This window comes from Schistocerca nitens, chromosome 3, assembly GCF_023898315.1.
Source record: "Schistocerca nitens isolate TAMUIC-IGC-003100 chromosome 3, iqSchNite1.1, whole genome shotgun sequence".
In the NCBI taxonomy this organism is placed as follows: Eukaryota; Metazoa; Arthropoda; class Insecta; order Orthoptera; family Acrididae; genus Schistocerca; species Schistocerca nitens.
Window position 1 is genome coordinate 54559938 of NC_064616.1, and position 17477 is coordinate 54577414.

The 17477-nt window shown below is 36.4% G+C and overlaps 1 protein-coding gene across 1 annotated transcript in view; it reads right to left on the reverse strand.

The window, feature by feature from the left end:
- Window positions 1-5969: 5969 nt before the first annotated feature.
- LOC126248014 (delta-aminolevulinic acid dehydratase) overlaps window positions 5970-17477 on the reverse strand; it is a 49504-nt gene continuing 37996 nt past the window's right edge. The window contains exons 5-8 of the mRNA XM_049948597.1: window positions 13507-13739; window positions 13236-13352; window positions 10723-10822; window positions 5970-6168 (exon numbers count right to left, since the gene is read on the reverse strand). Of these exons, the coding sequence (XP_049804554.1) occupies window positions 6098-6168; window positions 10723-10822; window positions 13236-13352; window positions 13507-13739 (521 nt within the window). The 3' untranslated portion in view covers window positions 5970-6097. The remainder of the gene's footprint in view (window positions 6169-10722; window positions 10823-13235; window positions 13353-13506; window positions 13740-17477) is intronic.

Consider the following 17477-nt stretch of genomic DNA (forward strand, 5'->3'; position numbering starts at 1 on the left):
TGTTTAAAAATTGCTAAAGTGGTCCCTGTTCATAAGAAAGGAGACAAATCAAATATAGAAAACTATGGACCAGTTGCCTTAGTATCGGGCTTTAGTAAAATCATAGAAAAAGTAATGTTTAATAGGTTAATGACATATTTAAAAGAAAAAAATTCTCAATAATACTCAGCATGTATTTAGGAAAAATAAATCAACAACTAGTGCCACCTATGATTTTATACACAATGCCTTGCAAACACTGGACAAAAAAGTACCCCTGAAATTTTTTTAGGTTTAAATAAAGCCCTTGACATACTGGAGCACAACATACTGTTGGACAAACTCCAAGTATATGGCATTAGAGGAATTGCACTAAAAGGTTCACATTGTACCTGACAGGGACAAACAGGAAACAGAAAATACAAATAAAACATGAACTAAAGGAAAATACTAGGCTATGTTTCTCTGATGCATAAATTCTAAAAAAAAGGAGTCCCTCTGGTATCCATTCTTGGGCCAATCCTCATTCTCTCGTATAGAAACAATTTAGACCTAAACATTGAGTCACAAACAAATACTTTTTTTGCAGATGACAAGCATCCTTATTACAGGAAACACATCAAGTCAGCTTCAAGCAATTGTAAATAAAACTACAGCACAGCTAAACAGGTGGTTTGAAGGGAATAAACTACTGATAAAGACATACAAAAAAATCCTAAATTTCTGTTTAAAAGGTGATTCATGCAATACCAGCGAGACAAACTTTAACAAAATTTCATCTTCTATTGAAACAAAGTTTCTAGGCATATGGCTTCAAAATAACTTCAAATAGCATACACATAGACACAAAACAAATGGAGCAGTAAATAAAATATGTTGTAGTCTACAGATACTCTCTGTTAAAGCAAGTTTTATCACTGTTCGAATTACCTACATTACTCAATTCCATAGCATCCTACTGTACAGAATTATATTCTGGGGTAAGACCATCTAGTTCAGTCATTTTCCTAACCCAGAAAAGAACTGTAACAGCAATGCAACATGCTCTACAAACAAACTCTCACAAACTCCTCTTTCAAAAGTTGTCTGTCCTCCCTCTTCCCTGCATGTACATAGTTGAAATACGTAAGTATGTTAGAAAGAATTTAAAAGACAAATGAAAATTTTAACATCCATGAGCATGACACAAGACAAAAGGAAAAACTACATCTCCAGTCAGTAAGGAGATCAGCCTACAAAACTTCCAGAATAAACAGTGATATATTAATTTATAATAGTCTCCCACATCATATCATCATTCATATTTTTTTGTAAAACCATAAGGATGTTCTTATTAGATGATTGCATCTATTCAATAGCAGAATTTTTAGAACATTTGAGATAAAAAGAGACTGGAAACAAGACAGTGCAGCTGCTGCAAGTAGCACACGCTCTTTTGTGGATCAAGCTAAAATTTATGTATCTACTGAAATAATACTGTATTTCTACTGTGTTGTGTTGTGTTTGTTCTGTGTTCCACAATTTGGAAAGATTTTTTTGATGAATGAATAAAATTGTCAAACAATATAATTTCCAATACCTCTTTGTCATTTCAGATTTATCAGTGGTTCAGTATTGTTCAACTTCAGCCATTTCTGCAATGTCAATCTGCATCACCACATGTCACAAATTTGATCAAGTATGCCTGGTATGTAGCAAATATGCAGAACAATTGTCACAACCAATTCTACACCAGTTCAGTTCCATATAAATGAAACTAGTAATTACTGTCAAGTTCCTCAATGCATTAATATTTTGTTAGTTGTGCATAGTCTATGGAAAACATTTGTTTTCATCACCCAGTAGACAATGGACATTTTTGTGATTATTACAGGGAGTAAACAAGGAACTGTTTCATAGTTAGTAAATATACATTATTCAAAAATTATCATAAGAACTGTGCTACAGGAATTGTTATAAGATACTTAATGTCAACAAATGAAAGTCCCAATTGATGGAAGCCATCTGTAATGTAACATCATACACTGCCTTTATTTTGTTCCTCCGCTAATCACCTGTGTAACAAATACACTTGCAACTGTTTAACTGTCAATATGAACTGCAAGTTATTCAAAACACTAATGATTTGAGATATGTTTGGTCTGGTTTAAGTGCCTCAAGTTTGTGTGTATGCAATGTGGACTTCACACTACACGGCATTATGTTCTTATTTCATGGCTGCATCTGCTTATTTGCCAATCCCGCACTAGGAAGGAAGGGCTGTACAAACCACTGTTGTAAGCAGTTCTTTGTATGGCAAAAGTGAGTAGCTTTAATACTATATCTTTAAATATTTGCAGTGCACCTTAGCAGCTAAAAGTTTGACAGTGCATTTTTTCATTGTATTCTTTCTGTGTGAAAAATTTCTGGATAGGTTTTGACATTTCAGACTGGACCATTCCCTTGTACTTAGAGAGAAGTTGAGCTCTGTTGTTAATCATCTACTGGACTTGTTTGTGCAGCACCAGAGCAGGTTGTGTACATTGAAGTCTCCCAATAGTTGAAAAAGGTGGAAGCAACTGGTCCACTGTTTGAACTAATTCTGGTAAATGTCTTGTGAGAAACTGATGTTGCATATTGTTACGAGTTTCTTATCAATACATGTTTTTATAGTATAAATGAATCCCTTTCAGAGGAGTAGAATACTTTTGTTTGCACAAATAGTATTTATATGTACTTGTAATCTATATATATATTTGTTTACAATTTTTTGAACAAAGTTATGAGAGGAAGTGCAAAATACGTACACAATCCAAAACAAATCCTTGTATTTGTCTATGGAGAATAAATATATTGGTACATACACTGCAACTGATTCTGATTAGTGTCTAGAACAACATTTCACATTAGACATCTAAGCCTACCAGTGTGCAGACATATCTACAGAGCTTGTAGTTTCTAATGGGAGAATGGTGATCTGGAAACTGTCTCTTGTAATACAACAAAGTCAACACGACAGGTTGCAGTCAGTCAGTTTAATTCTGTTAAGTGACAATAGTAGATACTGAAGTTCCAGTGTAGTGTTGGCATTGTTTTGGCATATGGTCATTTGGATGAAACTGGGGAGAATACAGACTCTGGGAATATTTTATAGGCATCTTTATGCAACCTACATTGTAAGTGCAAAATTTATGTTTGTTTCCTGGCTGTCAGGTGGGGTAAGGTTGGAATTAGGTGATGGCCACTGAGGCAAATTTCAACTTGTGATTTTTCATTTTATTCTGGTATGGCACAGGTTCATAGGACACTCCTTCTGCCTTATGCTCAGGGACAGAAGATGTGCACATTGATTTGCATCCTGCAGATTGGGGCTCTTTTAGTCAGTTTGCCAGTCCATGTACATCTCTGCCACAGGCACTCAGCTGCCCACAGGCGGGCACTGGATGTGCAACACAGTGCTATGAGGCATCCCTCCCCAGACAATCCACGCTTCTATTAAATTTGGAAAAATACTGTGGTTCCACACTGAAGAGAACTATTGATGCTTTAAACTGAAAGACGTGTTGTGGTATTTTAGCCAAATCATAATGCCAACTTTGGGAGCCACTTTTGGGTGAGACAATCCTCATGTCCAGTCGCCTTTTATGAGAGGCAAGAGTTACCACAAATTTATTGTAACCTTCAACTTCACAGGGAGATCTGCTGCAGAGTGGAAGTTCCATTCCATCAAACAAAATTTTAAGAGCCTGCTGCCAGCTAGCTACCATTATGGTGAAGCCTTTCAATACATCTGAAGTGTAGGACCATTCTAATTAAATCTCTCTCTCTCTCTCTCTCTCTCTCTCTCTCACACACACACACACACACACACACACACACACACACACACACACACACACAGAGAGAGAGAGAGAGAGAGAGAGAGAGAGAGAGAGAGAGAGAGAGAGAGAGAGAGAGAGTGAGTCAGGTCCAGAAAGTTAAGAGTACTGAGCCTCTGATGCTCAAAGGGATTTCTTTTCTGATAAAGTTGGCAGCACTGAGCTCAAAGACAAGGTGTTGGTAATAGAATGCATGTATATTTGTCTCGGTCAACTGGAAACTTTTGTTGTAATGTCATGTTGAACTGAATGTGTGTATTCCAAATTCCACCAGCTAAGAGGTGAGGCACATAAACCCATTTCTTCTTACCAAGAGAAATGCACTGTGTAATGGGACACCCTTTTCTAACATTACCTTTATTTTTATAGAAATAACCAATTCCATTTATACTATCTATTCTTGTATAGGTGAACATTATCTTAATTGTTTAAATAAAAGAATTTCATATAATTTTATATGCAATGTATTATATTTCAGGCTAAAACGTATAAAAAGAAATTAATTTGGCAGTACTATGTATGTACTCTTCTTTTAAAAATATTTGAAATTACAAAATATCAGGCATACTTAAAATTCATATTATTAATTGCACAATCTAACACTAATAATTAAATTTATTTCTGGATTCATTTATACGATAATGATATAACTTGGTTATGATTCTTCTTTTGTCAAGAAATTTTGTAAGCTCTTTTGATTTGTAAACTCTTTGGAATATTGTGAGTACTGCAGAATGTAAGGAGTAGTGGGAATGCCTCTGATGGAAACAGATGTATTTATATGATCAACACTAACAATGTAATTTGTAATATTAAGTGGAAATTGTAAAAACAGTGTGATATTTAATAATCTGACAAAAAATAAAATTCAAGAAATATACACGCAAATCTTCATCAGTTATTTAGTCACGTTAAATCAAAATTTCAGTCGCAAGAATGTACCCCTACACGCAAAAACTGGAGTCAACAATAACAATAGAAAATGAGGATAAATAAAAGGTTTTCTTTTGTATATCTTAAGTCTCTCTAAGCTTTTGAAAATAATGAAGAGACAAAGAATTTTAATGGTTATATGTGTGAGGGTAAGATTACAACTGTTCCAAATTTTTTACTAAATGAAAACTATTTATGGGAATAGTGTGATGAAGCATACAGAAGTGCACGTGGTGTGTGTAGTCTACAGCAAGCAGAATGAATGTTCATCATGAACTCTAGAGTCAGTGTTCCTCATCATGACTCATGAGATTGTGATGTTTCTTATTGATTTTTTGCTCCTTGTGGCAACAATTAATGCTGCAAGGTACTGTGAAGCCCTAAAGAAAATACAGAGGTAAGTACAGGCCATACGGGAAATGTTAAGGAAGGGCGTATGCTTCCTGCCTGACAATAGTCCCTGCGGAGCCAGTACCGCAAATGTACCTCTTTGATTCATCCGGTTGGGACATCAACCACTCTGATCACAGCCGTGATCTGGCACCTTCAGAAAGTCGTCTTTTGAGTTCCCTGAATATGTTTATGGGTGGAAAAAGGCTTTTCACTGACAATAACATCCACAGGGCCATCAAACAAACTGTCAAAGAACCTGTCATCAGAAAGGTCATCCCTCGGCTCAAAAAGTGCACTGAGAACAAAAATGACGTAACTCCAAAAGTAATGTTTGAAGTACATCTGTAAATTATAAATTACTCTTTAACTTATTGCCATTTTGAGTTTTAAACAACTGAGTACTCAATTTCTGGACATACCTCATACCATGGTTGACAGGTATGGAAACTGAGAACTTGTAACATTGCAGCATGTCAGCAATCGTGCATGATTTAATGATTATAAAGAATTTGCCTCGATTGCAAATAGAAACTGGATGTTGACCTAGATTTCGGCATGGTACACATTTACCATTTATTTTAAATTTTATGCGAGTCTTTTGCCCTTTTGAGTGTTCTGTATTAATGTTGGACCATGCCTCTTTAGGCAGTTTGTAGTTTTAGTGCATTCCGAAGAAGGCGTGGTTATCCACACCGAAACCTAGGTCAACATCCGGTTTCTATTTGCTATTGAGGCAGATTCTTTATAATCATTACAGTAATGGAAATCATCTAGTGACAATAGTTTACAACATAATTAATCAAATGCTTTGGTAACAACTTTTAAAATTCTTTAATAATCCAACACAATATAAAAACTGATTATCATAATGACAAAAATACCAAGTACCATACCAAAAACATTCTTGTCTAATCCGACTATTTTCATATACTTTTTTAGTATTTGGACTTGGGAGCCAGCCAGTCCAATATTAATGGTGTGAAGTATGTGATAATACAATCAGCACCTAAAACAATTTTAAAAAAATATTAGTTTAACAGAAGTAATAACAGGAACAACAAAACAACAACATAATAATGACAGTCTCGTTATTGGAAACAAGGAATTTTGATTTTCTTGTGTTCATATCAGGAACAATATATAGGCCTACTACAGAGATCTGTGAAACACCACAGTTCTACGCAAGTACTATCCCAGTCCAGAACTAACATCCCTTATTCCAGGAGACATACTGGTACTTACCATGGGTATATCCTAAGGGAATCCCATAGTCCATCCAAAGAAACTGTAACTTAATAGTGAATAGTAGGCTAAATAACACTATAAGGTTTCAGTTTTTTTATGGAACATTTTTTTTATAATATGAATACTTAACACCATATCAACATACTGCTAAAAATTTAATTTTGTCACTGGGAGAAAATCTAGTAATCGTAATTGTGATAATATAAGGAAATGACAAATACATTGATCAGCCAAAGCATTATGACCACTGCCCACCTTGAGATTGAATGCTACCAGGTGTCATTGTGGACACATGATCCAGTAAAGGAAATATACAAGTGGAGTAGATGCAAATGGGGAATCATTCTAGTGACAAAATGATGCACAAAATGGAAAATCCACTAAAATAAGTGACTTTGACAAAAGACCAATTGTTATTGCCCGGCACCTGAAAACAAGCACCTCGGAAACTGCAAAACTGGTTAGCCGTTCACATGTATCTATAGAAAGTTGTTGAAGGATGATGAAACCACAAGTAGCCAACAAGGTGTTTGACATCCACATCTCATTACAGAATGAGGAGGTAGGACACTTGGCCACTCTGTGAAGCAGGATAGGCAGCAATCTGTGACAGATCTGTTGACACAGGAAAATGCTTGTGCAAGCACAAGTGTTTCAGTGCACACCATTTACTTCATATTGTTGAATATGGGGCTCTGCAGCAGACTACCATATTGGCCTAAAGACATCGTCAGTTACAACTGCAGCGGGCACCAGATCATTCAGATTGGACCACAGATCAATGGCAATGTATCACCTGGTTTGATGACTCGCATTTCTTGTTACACTAGGTCAATGGTCGTGTCCAGACACATGGCCATCCAGATGAATGCCTGCTCGATGCTTGCACTGCACCACTGATGCTGGGCAGTGGGGACAGTATTACACTATGGGGGACATTCACCTGGACTTCCATGATACTTGTGGTAGTATTCAAAGGCACGGTGATAGCTGTGGACTACACGAACATTATTGCATAATGCCTTGCTTGATGTCTTCCCCAATGGCGATGGGATTTTCCAGCAGGATAACTGTAAAAGTCGCAAGACTGGATTATGCTAAGGTTGTCTGAGGAGCCCTACAGAGAAATCACATTTGTGTCTGTCACCACATTTGTCAGATCAGAATCTGATCAAACACATCTGGGTCACTATGAGGTGCCATTTCTGTGCCCAAAAACCACCAGTTTGTAATTTACGGGAATTGTGTGACCTGTGTGTAGACATCTGGTGCCACATAACTCCAGAAACCTACCAGGGACTTGCTGAATTCATGCCCTGCTGAATCGCTATTGTACTGCATTCCAAACCTGGACCAGCATGCTATTTAATGAGTGATCATAATATCTTATTTCATCAGTAGTGTCGGGCTTACCCTACTTAGGAACACTGTAGATTTAGTCTTCTAGGTAAGGAAGAAAATTACAAGATAACTTTGGAAGGCTGCAGCTGTTTCAGTATCTTTATCATTACAAATACATACTACATGGTAGAATCATACATTATTCCATTAGTGTAAGAGTCTAACATCAGCAACTTCAAAAACAAACACACACACACACACACACACACACACACACACACACACACACACTCTCTCTCTCTCTCTCTCTCTCTCTCTCTCTCTCTAATCAAAGATGTCCCAATAATTTCACTTGTCATTTAAAAACAAACAATAGGAACTCCAGGTTGGAATATCAACAATATTAGGGAAAGGATAAACTGTTTCTCACCATAAAGATGACCCATTGAGTCGCAGACCAGCATGTAACATGGGTAATAGTATTTTCATTGAGCACATCTACAACTCAACAGGTCATCTGTATGGTGAGTAGCAAGCTATCTTTTTTCCTAATATTGCTGTTCATTTTCATTTATTTTGACAAAATTATAACAAACTACTAATTACTGAATTTCCTAGTTGCAGTAACACTGCACTTTTGTTTGATTAAAATGTTGTGTAGTATTTTCAACACTGCATGAGAGAAAACAATCCCTTGCACTAGTTTTCAATTATAAACTACTTTGAAAAAAGGTTCTTCTTCAATGTGCAGTTGTATCATGGTTACAATACCACATAAAAATTCTATAAAGTTCAAAGAAGTGGCATTGAGGCATTTCACTGTTGTGGGGAAAACTATTGTTTGATCACTATCATGCTGAACATAGTTTAAAAAATGTAAATATCATTTTCCAAAATGTAACTATAGATGATTTGCTTATTTTCCTCAAGGTCTTCCTCAGTTTTATACAGTAGATATTCTGTTCCTACAAAATGAGAATTTTTATGAACACTGACTCATTTACTGCCTCTGAAAATCTCACTGAACTATTTCTGGTAACAGCCAGCCATTGCTGGTGAATGCTTACATTTCTTCTTCTAACTCTAAACAACTGTTCTCAGGTAATTCACTCTACACCACAAAATATAATCTAAATCAAATCTATTTTCAATTGACTTCACTCTCAATTAATGCAAGTAGTCCATTATTTATGAAATTTAAAATATTCAAATGTGTGTGAATTCCTAAGGGACCAAACACACACACACACACACACACACACACACACACACACACACACACACACAAGGGAGGAATAGAACATTATTTTAAAGAACTATGACTCTTTTGCACTGGTGACTGTGGGTCTCTAGTTAAAAAAGTGCTATCCTGACATCTGTTGTTGGCCTTTTGACACTAATTTAATTTGGGTATCAGCTGATGTGTCACCCCTGTGGCTAACACTGTGTAAAATTATAGCACATCATATATAAAGTGCTCAACTATGAATAAAGCTTAAGCTTACTTATGTTGCTTTAAAGGTCATACTGCAGTTTTTGATTGCCACTGTTTTAAATCCTACAATGTTCTTTGTGGTTTTAACACTATGCTTTATCTAAGTAGGGGATGCCTGCCACTGAAGTCCCACAGTACACTTAACTGAATCTTCATGCTATAAATTTCAGTACTTTTTAAATCTTGTGTCTAGAAACCAAATTTGTACCTGGCTGACAAGACTTTTACAAAGAGAGAATTTTTATGCTGCTGTTCCAATGGTATTTGCACGTTTGTACACTGTTGTCTACATTCTGAACATTGTTAACAACCTTTACAGTTTACAGGACAGTAACACAATATTAAACATTTTATTAACCATTTAAGGTTTGCCACTTTCATATTTTTAGATCATAACTGGGTAGCCATATGCTCAAAGTATCTCCTATTTCTTGAAGATGACGACTTCTCTCTCTCCCTCTCTCTCTCAACTGCACTATACATTTTTCTATCTTTTCATCTATTTTTAATCATCATCTATGGACTGAAGTAGACACACTGCTTACTAGTGTATTATATTTGATCTCCCCCACCTTTCTGCAACCCCCCCCCCCCCCCCCCATATCATTGTGTCGCCTTGTCCTTGACATGTGGGCCCTCTCAATGAGTTACCTGCCCTTACTTTTTCACATTCCCAACCTATCCCTCTCTCCTCCCCAATGAAGGAACCGTTAGCTCAAAAAGCTAGGGCAGTATATCTGCATTTATGTCTACCTATCAGCAGTACTGACAATATATCTCCTAAAGGAAAATACTGGCCTGTAACTCTGTCTTAGTTATTTTACAGTTTTCTCACATGAATCTCCCTTTTGATATGAAACATTACACCTGAATTTAAAAAACAAAAGACAGGAAAATGTCTCACATATCATTCTCAGTCTGACATAATAGCAGAAAGGCAAGAAGTCAGAACTTTTCAACATCCACCTCACCTTTGTGAAAGAGTTTATATTTTTAAACTAGCTACCTTCTGGTACAGATTCTAAGTATAATATTGGCTTAAGCACAACTACTTAATTTCTTGTTAAAATAATAACAATAACATTATTAACAATAATAATATTTTGTATGAGCTTCACTAATATTACTACACATTACGAGGAAGGTTACTTGGAACTGCTCATGTTAGTGGATGGGAGGGATGGGGCAGGTTGGTTTTGTAGCACATGTCAGACAGCATCCTATTAGGTGAAACTCAACCATTTGAACAAATTAAGAATAAAATATGTCCATGGCATATTTGAAAATAAAATCAACTGTGAATAAAGAGAGTCTGTAATTGTAAATTATTATTGAACATACAGAATTCCTCAACAACAACAACAACAACAACCACCACCGCCACCACTATTTTGAGAGTTAGCCTCAGTAGTGTTGTGATTTTTTTACTCACAATTCATAAAAATAACGTTAAAATGTTGTATATCCAAAGCAACATACCTGCTCTTCTCATTGCAAGTAATACCTCTTCTAATGCTTGTTTCAAATCCAATGCACCAGCCTTTGCAGCATGATACAGCATTGCATATTCTCCTGATACCTATAAAGAAGAAATCTGAGAGAACATATTTCAATAGAGGAAAGGAAACTAGGATCAAGAAACATACAAAAGGGAACCCGGAAGTAAAGATAATTATCATCCTGCAAGCAGAGGATCAGAAGAGCAGAAGTGGGAGAGACTTCTGCTACAGATCTCCACAATACACTGTTTTTAATTACTGGCAAACAAATTCCTGCGGAAGTATCTGTAAGGTACAAGTACTTGCCTAGTTTTACTGCTGTAGAAATGACAAAACTGCATCCTAACACCCAATTTTATCAAAATTTTTTATAAGCAATGAGACCTAATCTAATACGTGTGACCCAGAGATTGAGGAACAAATCACACCTGAGGAAGACTACTTCATACTGTGTCCAACGGTAACTGATGCGGGATCGATGAGCTGCTCCGTGCTCATGTGATATACCTGCAAATGCACTGTGCATGAATTCTGGCATTATTTGCCGGTCATTAGGTTTGTGGGGAATAAATAGTATTCATTTTTTTCCATGCAAAACTGGTAAGAATCAATGTGGAAACTATATTCTTTTTCTCACATAAAAGGAATAGTCCACCATGATTTCTCCCCCAAGATACCACAATTACACAGATTTACACCTTTCAAATGTTAAAATGGTTTTATGGGACACTGCAGAAACAAATGGCCTGCATTGTGGTACATTAAGGATTGACTGCTACTTTACAACAATACTTCTGCTTAGTCAGCATTTGTCTCTAGCTGTTTTTGGCCAAAACTAAAATCACAACTGTTTTAGACCCGTTCTAATCACCATATATGGCTCCCAGCATGTTTTCCCTGTTTGTTAGAAGAAAAAATAAGTCTCAAATGGGAATTTTTTTCATGACATAGATGTTGTGAAACAAGATCCACCAAACATTTTAAAAAGCATTATGAAAATTAGCACCTAGTGCATAGCACAAGTGCCTTCCAGCAGAATCTGTCAGTACCACCCACCCCCAAGCAGGAAAGGAACTACTGGGCTCAATCCTAACAGAATAACAATAATCTGTATAGGATTACAAATGCTGCAATATATTTTTCCAGCAACATATTGTCTGTGACCCATTTAGCATACATCAATATTTTAAATGAGGTATTCAAAAATTTACCCACTATTTTAACTTCTTTTGAAACTAACCTGATGGCAGATTTCACATAATTGTTAATAGCGTGAAGTATCACATAATCATAAGGAGTCACTTGCAGACAGCTACAGGAGTATGAACAGTATTTCTGCAGTATGGGAACAGGTGAAGGAAGAATGCTGTTTATCATAGCAAAAGACAGTTGAATTTATTGGGCCTGTCCATGGCAGCAGTTCACATTTTGCTGCAGTTTTTTGAAGTGCGAAAGCTTTGTTCTTCATGAGTTTCTCACCACTAAATGAGTAGGTGATACATTGTGTCTAATAATTAAACAGAGCAATAAATAACAGTTTGTATATAAGGACACCGCCAATTGTAAATTTACACTCACAGAAGAGCAATCACAAGCAGACATCCAGCTTAGATAATAAATAGTCAATTGCCTCTTGGGTCGCCATTAGAAAATCCTGTGGGTCACCCTCATATGCCCTTAGTGGGCATTCCTGCACGATGTGTTTGACCGTCTGTCTCTCAGCGTCACAGTCGCAAGCGGCCGAAGGAAGTTTACCCCATCTGTGTAAGGAGCCGGCACATCTCCCACAGTTGGTTCTGATGCAATTAAGAGTTGACCAAACTTTGCGAGGGCAATCAAATCCTTTTGGTTTACTAAAGATGCATGGTATACTGTGGCAGTTTACTGCTGTTCTGCTCTCCCATTCCTCTTTCCATCAGTCATTTATTTTAAAGTTGGTTTGGTGCAGAGCCTGTGCGGTCTTTAGTGGAGGATGCCTAGACCGGAGTCGGTTTCCTTGGATGTCGTGAGTATCTTCATGGACTTGTAATTGAGGGTTGGCCATGATTTTTTGAAATTCTCTAACCAGAGCGTGTTCACAGCGCAGGTTAGGAGGGGCTATGTTACTAATAATTAATAAAGCTTGGTTATGATCCTAAGATTTGAAAGTCGCATGTGGTGCCACATGAAAGACATTGTTACGAATAATGAAACCTATTTTTATGATGATAATGTTACAACCTCAGCGGAAAACAGATTGCTCTATTGTCCTCTATTTTAACTGTGTGATTAGCATTAAGACTTTTACCAATAGAAATATTTTAGAAACAAAAAGCTACAAAAATATACATGTTAACCTGACTGTAAACCACTAGAAAATTTCAATAATTTAAGTGACCTTGTGACAACACGAATTAAGTTGAATAAATAGTAATATTAATTCCCTGCATAAAAAAAAACAAATTAGAAAACTTCCAACAAATTTCTACAATAGGTGAAACTGACTTTCCTCACCTGGAAAACAAACAATGGGTATTCCGGATGGTTCTCTTTTGTCTTCTTGACGATGTCCAAATATGGTAGCCCTGGTTTGACCATTAACATGTCACATCCTTCTTCTACATCACGTGACTTCAGGCACAAAAATAGTGAAAGACATTCAGTAACAAACAGAACAGTGAATACAATAAAAAACATAGTAAATTTACTACTCTTCATTATGTGTAAGGTTGTTTTCAAAGGATGTATCAAACTGATATAAAACTGCAACAAATGTGTTACATACACAGGCCCTTGCTGCTAATCCTTGACTGCCAGGTGGCAACTGGTAGCATTTTCTGTCACTGAACACAGGAGCTGATTTTGTAACAGAGCGGAATGGTCCATAAAACCCTGATGCAAATTTGGCAGAATACGATAGAACAGCAACCCGATTACCAAATCCAGCTTTGATAAGATACTCCTTAATAGCACCAACACGGCCATCCATCATGTCAGATGGTGCAATTATATGTGCACCTGCAGATCAATAGAAAAATTGGAATTGCAGTCTTTTGAATCTGTCACTTGTGATACTGTTAAGTAATAATGATAGCCTTATGTAAACTTCAAATAAAATAAATATAACTCACAGTCCTTACCATCACCATCTCAAGCTAAACATCTGCTTGACACTGAGGATACTTGACAAGTACTTGCTCTCTTTGACAAAGGTAGGAGAAGGAATCTGCTGTGGCTTTTCATAAGGAACTATCATTTTGTTCACCGAGTGTAGTGATATATCGAAAACAAAGTCTATGTCTGTGTGGTCGCACCAAGATTGAAACCATGGTTCTCCAATTATGAATCCTGTGTTTCATCGCTGTACCATCTCTCACAGTGCCATGATATCTGGAGGAAAAAAGCTGCTGGCAGCAGTAGCCTTCACAAGATGAACAAATAAAATATTACAGTTTAAGATGAAGTCTACTTTGGGTTAAATGGGTTAATTTACTAGCTACAAGCAACAGTATGGGCTACTCCTTGCTGCCAACAAAGCAAAACATAGTTCCATGAAGTCAGAATGTAAGCAGTGTTTCATAACATATGAAATGTTTCTGAGCAGCTACCAGTGAATTCAGCAATTGCTGACACAAAGAAATAGCTTATACTCATTTGTATTATGCTTTGAGGGACTGATATCATTTGGTGCAAATGCAAAGAACAAGAAATCAACACATATTATCCATAGAAAATAAAAAAAAAATCTTTAGAGAGCTGGAACTGAATTTTTTATGTGCTTTGAATGTGATCCAAAAGCTGACAAACTGGTTGAACTAAGAGGTGTGTGTGTGTGTGTGTTGGGGTTTATGGGCGCTCAACATCGAGGTCATCAGCGCCTTGAACTAAGAGGTACCAACTCCCACTTACAATATTTCCCTCCCAATTTGCCAATGTCAGACAATAACATTTCATCATACATTACAATCTATAATGAACATCGGCTCTTTTTCTTGACACATCTGCCATTAAATCTAGCTTTGTATGACAGTTGAAATCTAACAGTTTACTAATAAATATACCTGATTGCTGTTCAACCTCTCCTACATGATATGAGGGGCAATCTGTCCTAAGAGTCATATTGTAATTTAATCCTTGATTATTCATTGTTCAGCAAACCTGTATGTTAGCGAATTGTATTTAAAGAGCTTTTTGGTACAGTTTTTGTTAATGGGGAAGGAAATAAAAATGTCAAGACCTCATGAAGATGATATTCAGTAAATAAAATAATTTTAATCATTTTCTCCTCTGGTCATTGTAAGTAACAATCACTTAAACCCTCACTTTTAAGAAAAGGAGAACCATTTCTTACAAGTATTTATAACTTCTAAATTATGAATCAGATCTATTAAGATTAGTAAATGCAATACGTACTGCATAAATTACTGTCTACATATCAGTACCAGAACCCTGAATACCACCCTACTACCCAGTGACTGTTCATAACTTGCATACTACTGTCTCCAGGCACTATTCTAGAATCTGTCTATGAATGCTGTTGCACTATGTGGTAATCAATGTGTAAAATCCTTTGCTGCTAGTCAGCTATGGAGATGTTTATTTGCTGAAGTATTCTCCAGAACTTAAGAGTGATACATGGAAACAGGTTCCCACAATTATCTGAAACACGAGTGACACTAAAACGGTCAGTACTACATTATCAGTGTAAAGTTGTAATTACATTCATTAATGTAGAATCAGAAACAGAAAGATAAACAGGCACTGGGTCCATTTGAAATTGTTGCATGCGTTCCTGCATGCTTGCATAGAAACCTCACACAGTCACTGTACCTCTTTTCAGATACTGTAATGTGACGTGTCAAAGAGAGACCTGAGAAACAAACCTGCTAGCAATAAGCAGACCTCAGACCTCTGTCTATTTTCCAATGGAAACTGCTGTAATAATTTAAGAATTTTACAGTATAATGCAGTTCTTCTTATACCCTGCACACATAAAAGCTTTTACAATCTAATGTTCTTTATATTTGTTTGTAGGGCAGCACTATTACCCTCTGTGCATGGGTAGCTCTTTGTACAAGGGAATGCAAGAGTAGATTTATAGGCCAGCTCACTACCTACATTTTCCAGGAATATTTACAGGCACATTTATTTTGCAGTCATCAATTACTTTTTCCAATGGTTTCCTGTTTGATTACATCTATGGACGCAATGCTATGTCACAGTAACAGTGCAGTTACAGTGTCCGCAGCTGTTGCGCTGTATGCCAACATCGGTAATAAATTGCATAATGACAATGGGAACTTAACACAATGAATCAAAAATCAGTTGTCGGCAAGGCCATTCCATGTCAAAAGAAAGTTCAGAAAAAGTTCCTGAATGACCATCATGGATTTTCCTGAAATTTTGTATGTACATTCACACATGTTCCCAATGAAAATTGGTACAGTTTACTTTCATCAATGTAATACTTGCAGAGATATAGTCATTTGTTTGACCACACAGTACAGCTATCAACAGTGCACACGAGTTTTCAGAACTTTGACACAAATAATATCCCCAGCAATATTTTCTTGAAAGGAAATAAATTAGGCCATCTTGTACAACATTTTGCGCTCTCTTAAATGAAATAATAAAAAAAAGATTTACCTAGCAATTTGCATGTGGATAATTTGAAGCAAAGTCTGCTGAAAAAATAGCTCCTCCAAAGAAATGAGAAGTTTAGCTTTTTATATATTTGGAAGTAATTGCGGGGTACACCTGAAACTTTGCACATAATAACTTACCAATACAATGTTTAAAATTTCATTCTCCTACTGCTTTCCAATAGTTTACAAATTGAGGGAAAAATTGTCAATTTTTCAAAACACCAAAAATGGCTTTTTGGCCCACTTTTACAAAAAAAGTCTTCTGTAAACTTTTTTAAAGCCTTTTCATTAGAAAGACCATGTTCTACACCACCTAAATGACTATATTTGGTTTTGTAATGTGGGCAAACAAGAACCTAAAAAAAGTCTGTAAAGATGGTGGTGCATTGAAAATGGGCCCATATTCTGCTGGTACTCAAATATGACATCTCTTACTATGTTCTGCAGTTGTTTAGTATCCTCAGTGGAAGATACTATCAAAAGTCCTGGTGACTATGAAATGAACTCAAGTCAGAAAAACTGCATGTAAGCAGTCCTTTTTTTTTTTCTTCTTTCCGTTTTTTCCCTTTTTGACATCTCTACAGCACTCAGCTCTCCAGATTTCGTTTTATAAAAAATGAAATGGAATAAGGAAACCAATAAAAAGAATAATTTCTCTTTCTTGTGGCTCTAATAATCTGAGGTAATCCTATTTGAAAAGTGTAATTTTTTTGGATTCTGTCTAATCAAAATGTCTTCCCAAACAATCCCATCAGTGACATCATCTGCCCTGGCTGTATTCTACAGCAAATTAATGAAACCTGTAAAAAATAAAAATAAAAAAATCAAACAGCCTGATGTAAGCATATGCTTAGAGAGACCTTTCTAACTTCTGACACTTATAGAAATGTATCATCAGTTTTGGGTTCAGTGTAAAAAAACACCTCGTCAGGTCTGGGAACCTGTGGTAAAGAAACTCACCTGTGGCTGCTGTTGCACAGCTATCGGTTGTGGCCCCTGCAGTGATGGGGTTATGGGTTTTCTCACTTTAAAAGGAACCAGCAGTGGTTAAACCAATATGGACCAAATCAACACATTTATACTCTGATCAGCTAAAACACTGACCACTGTC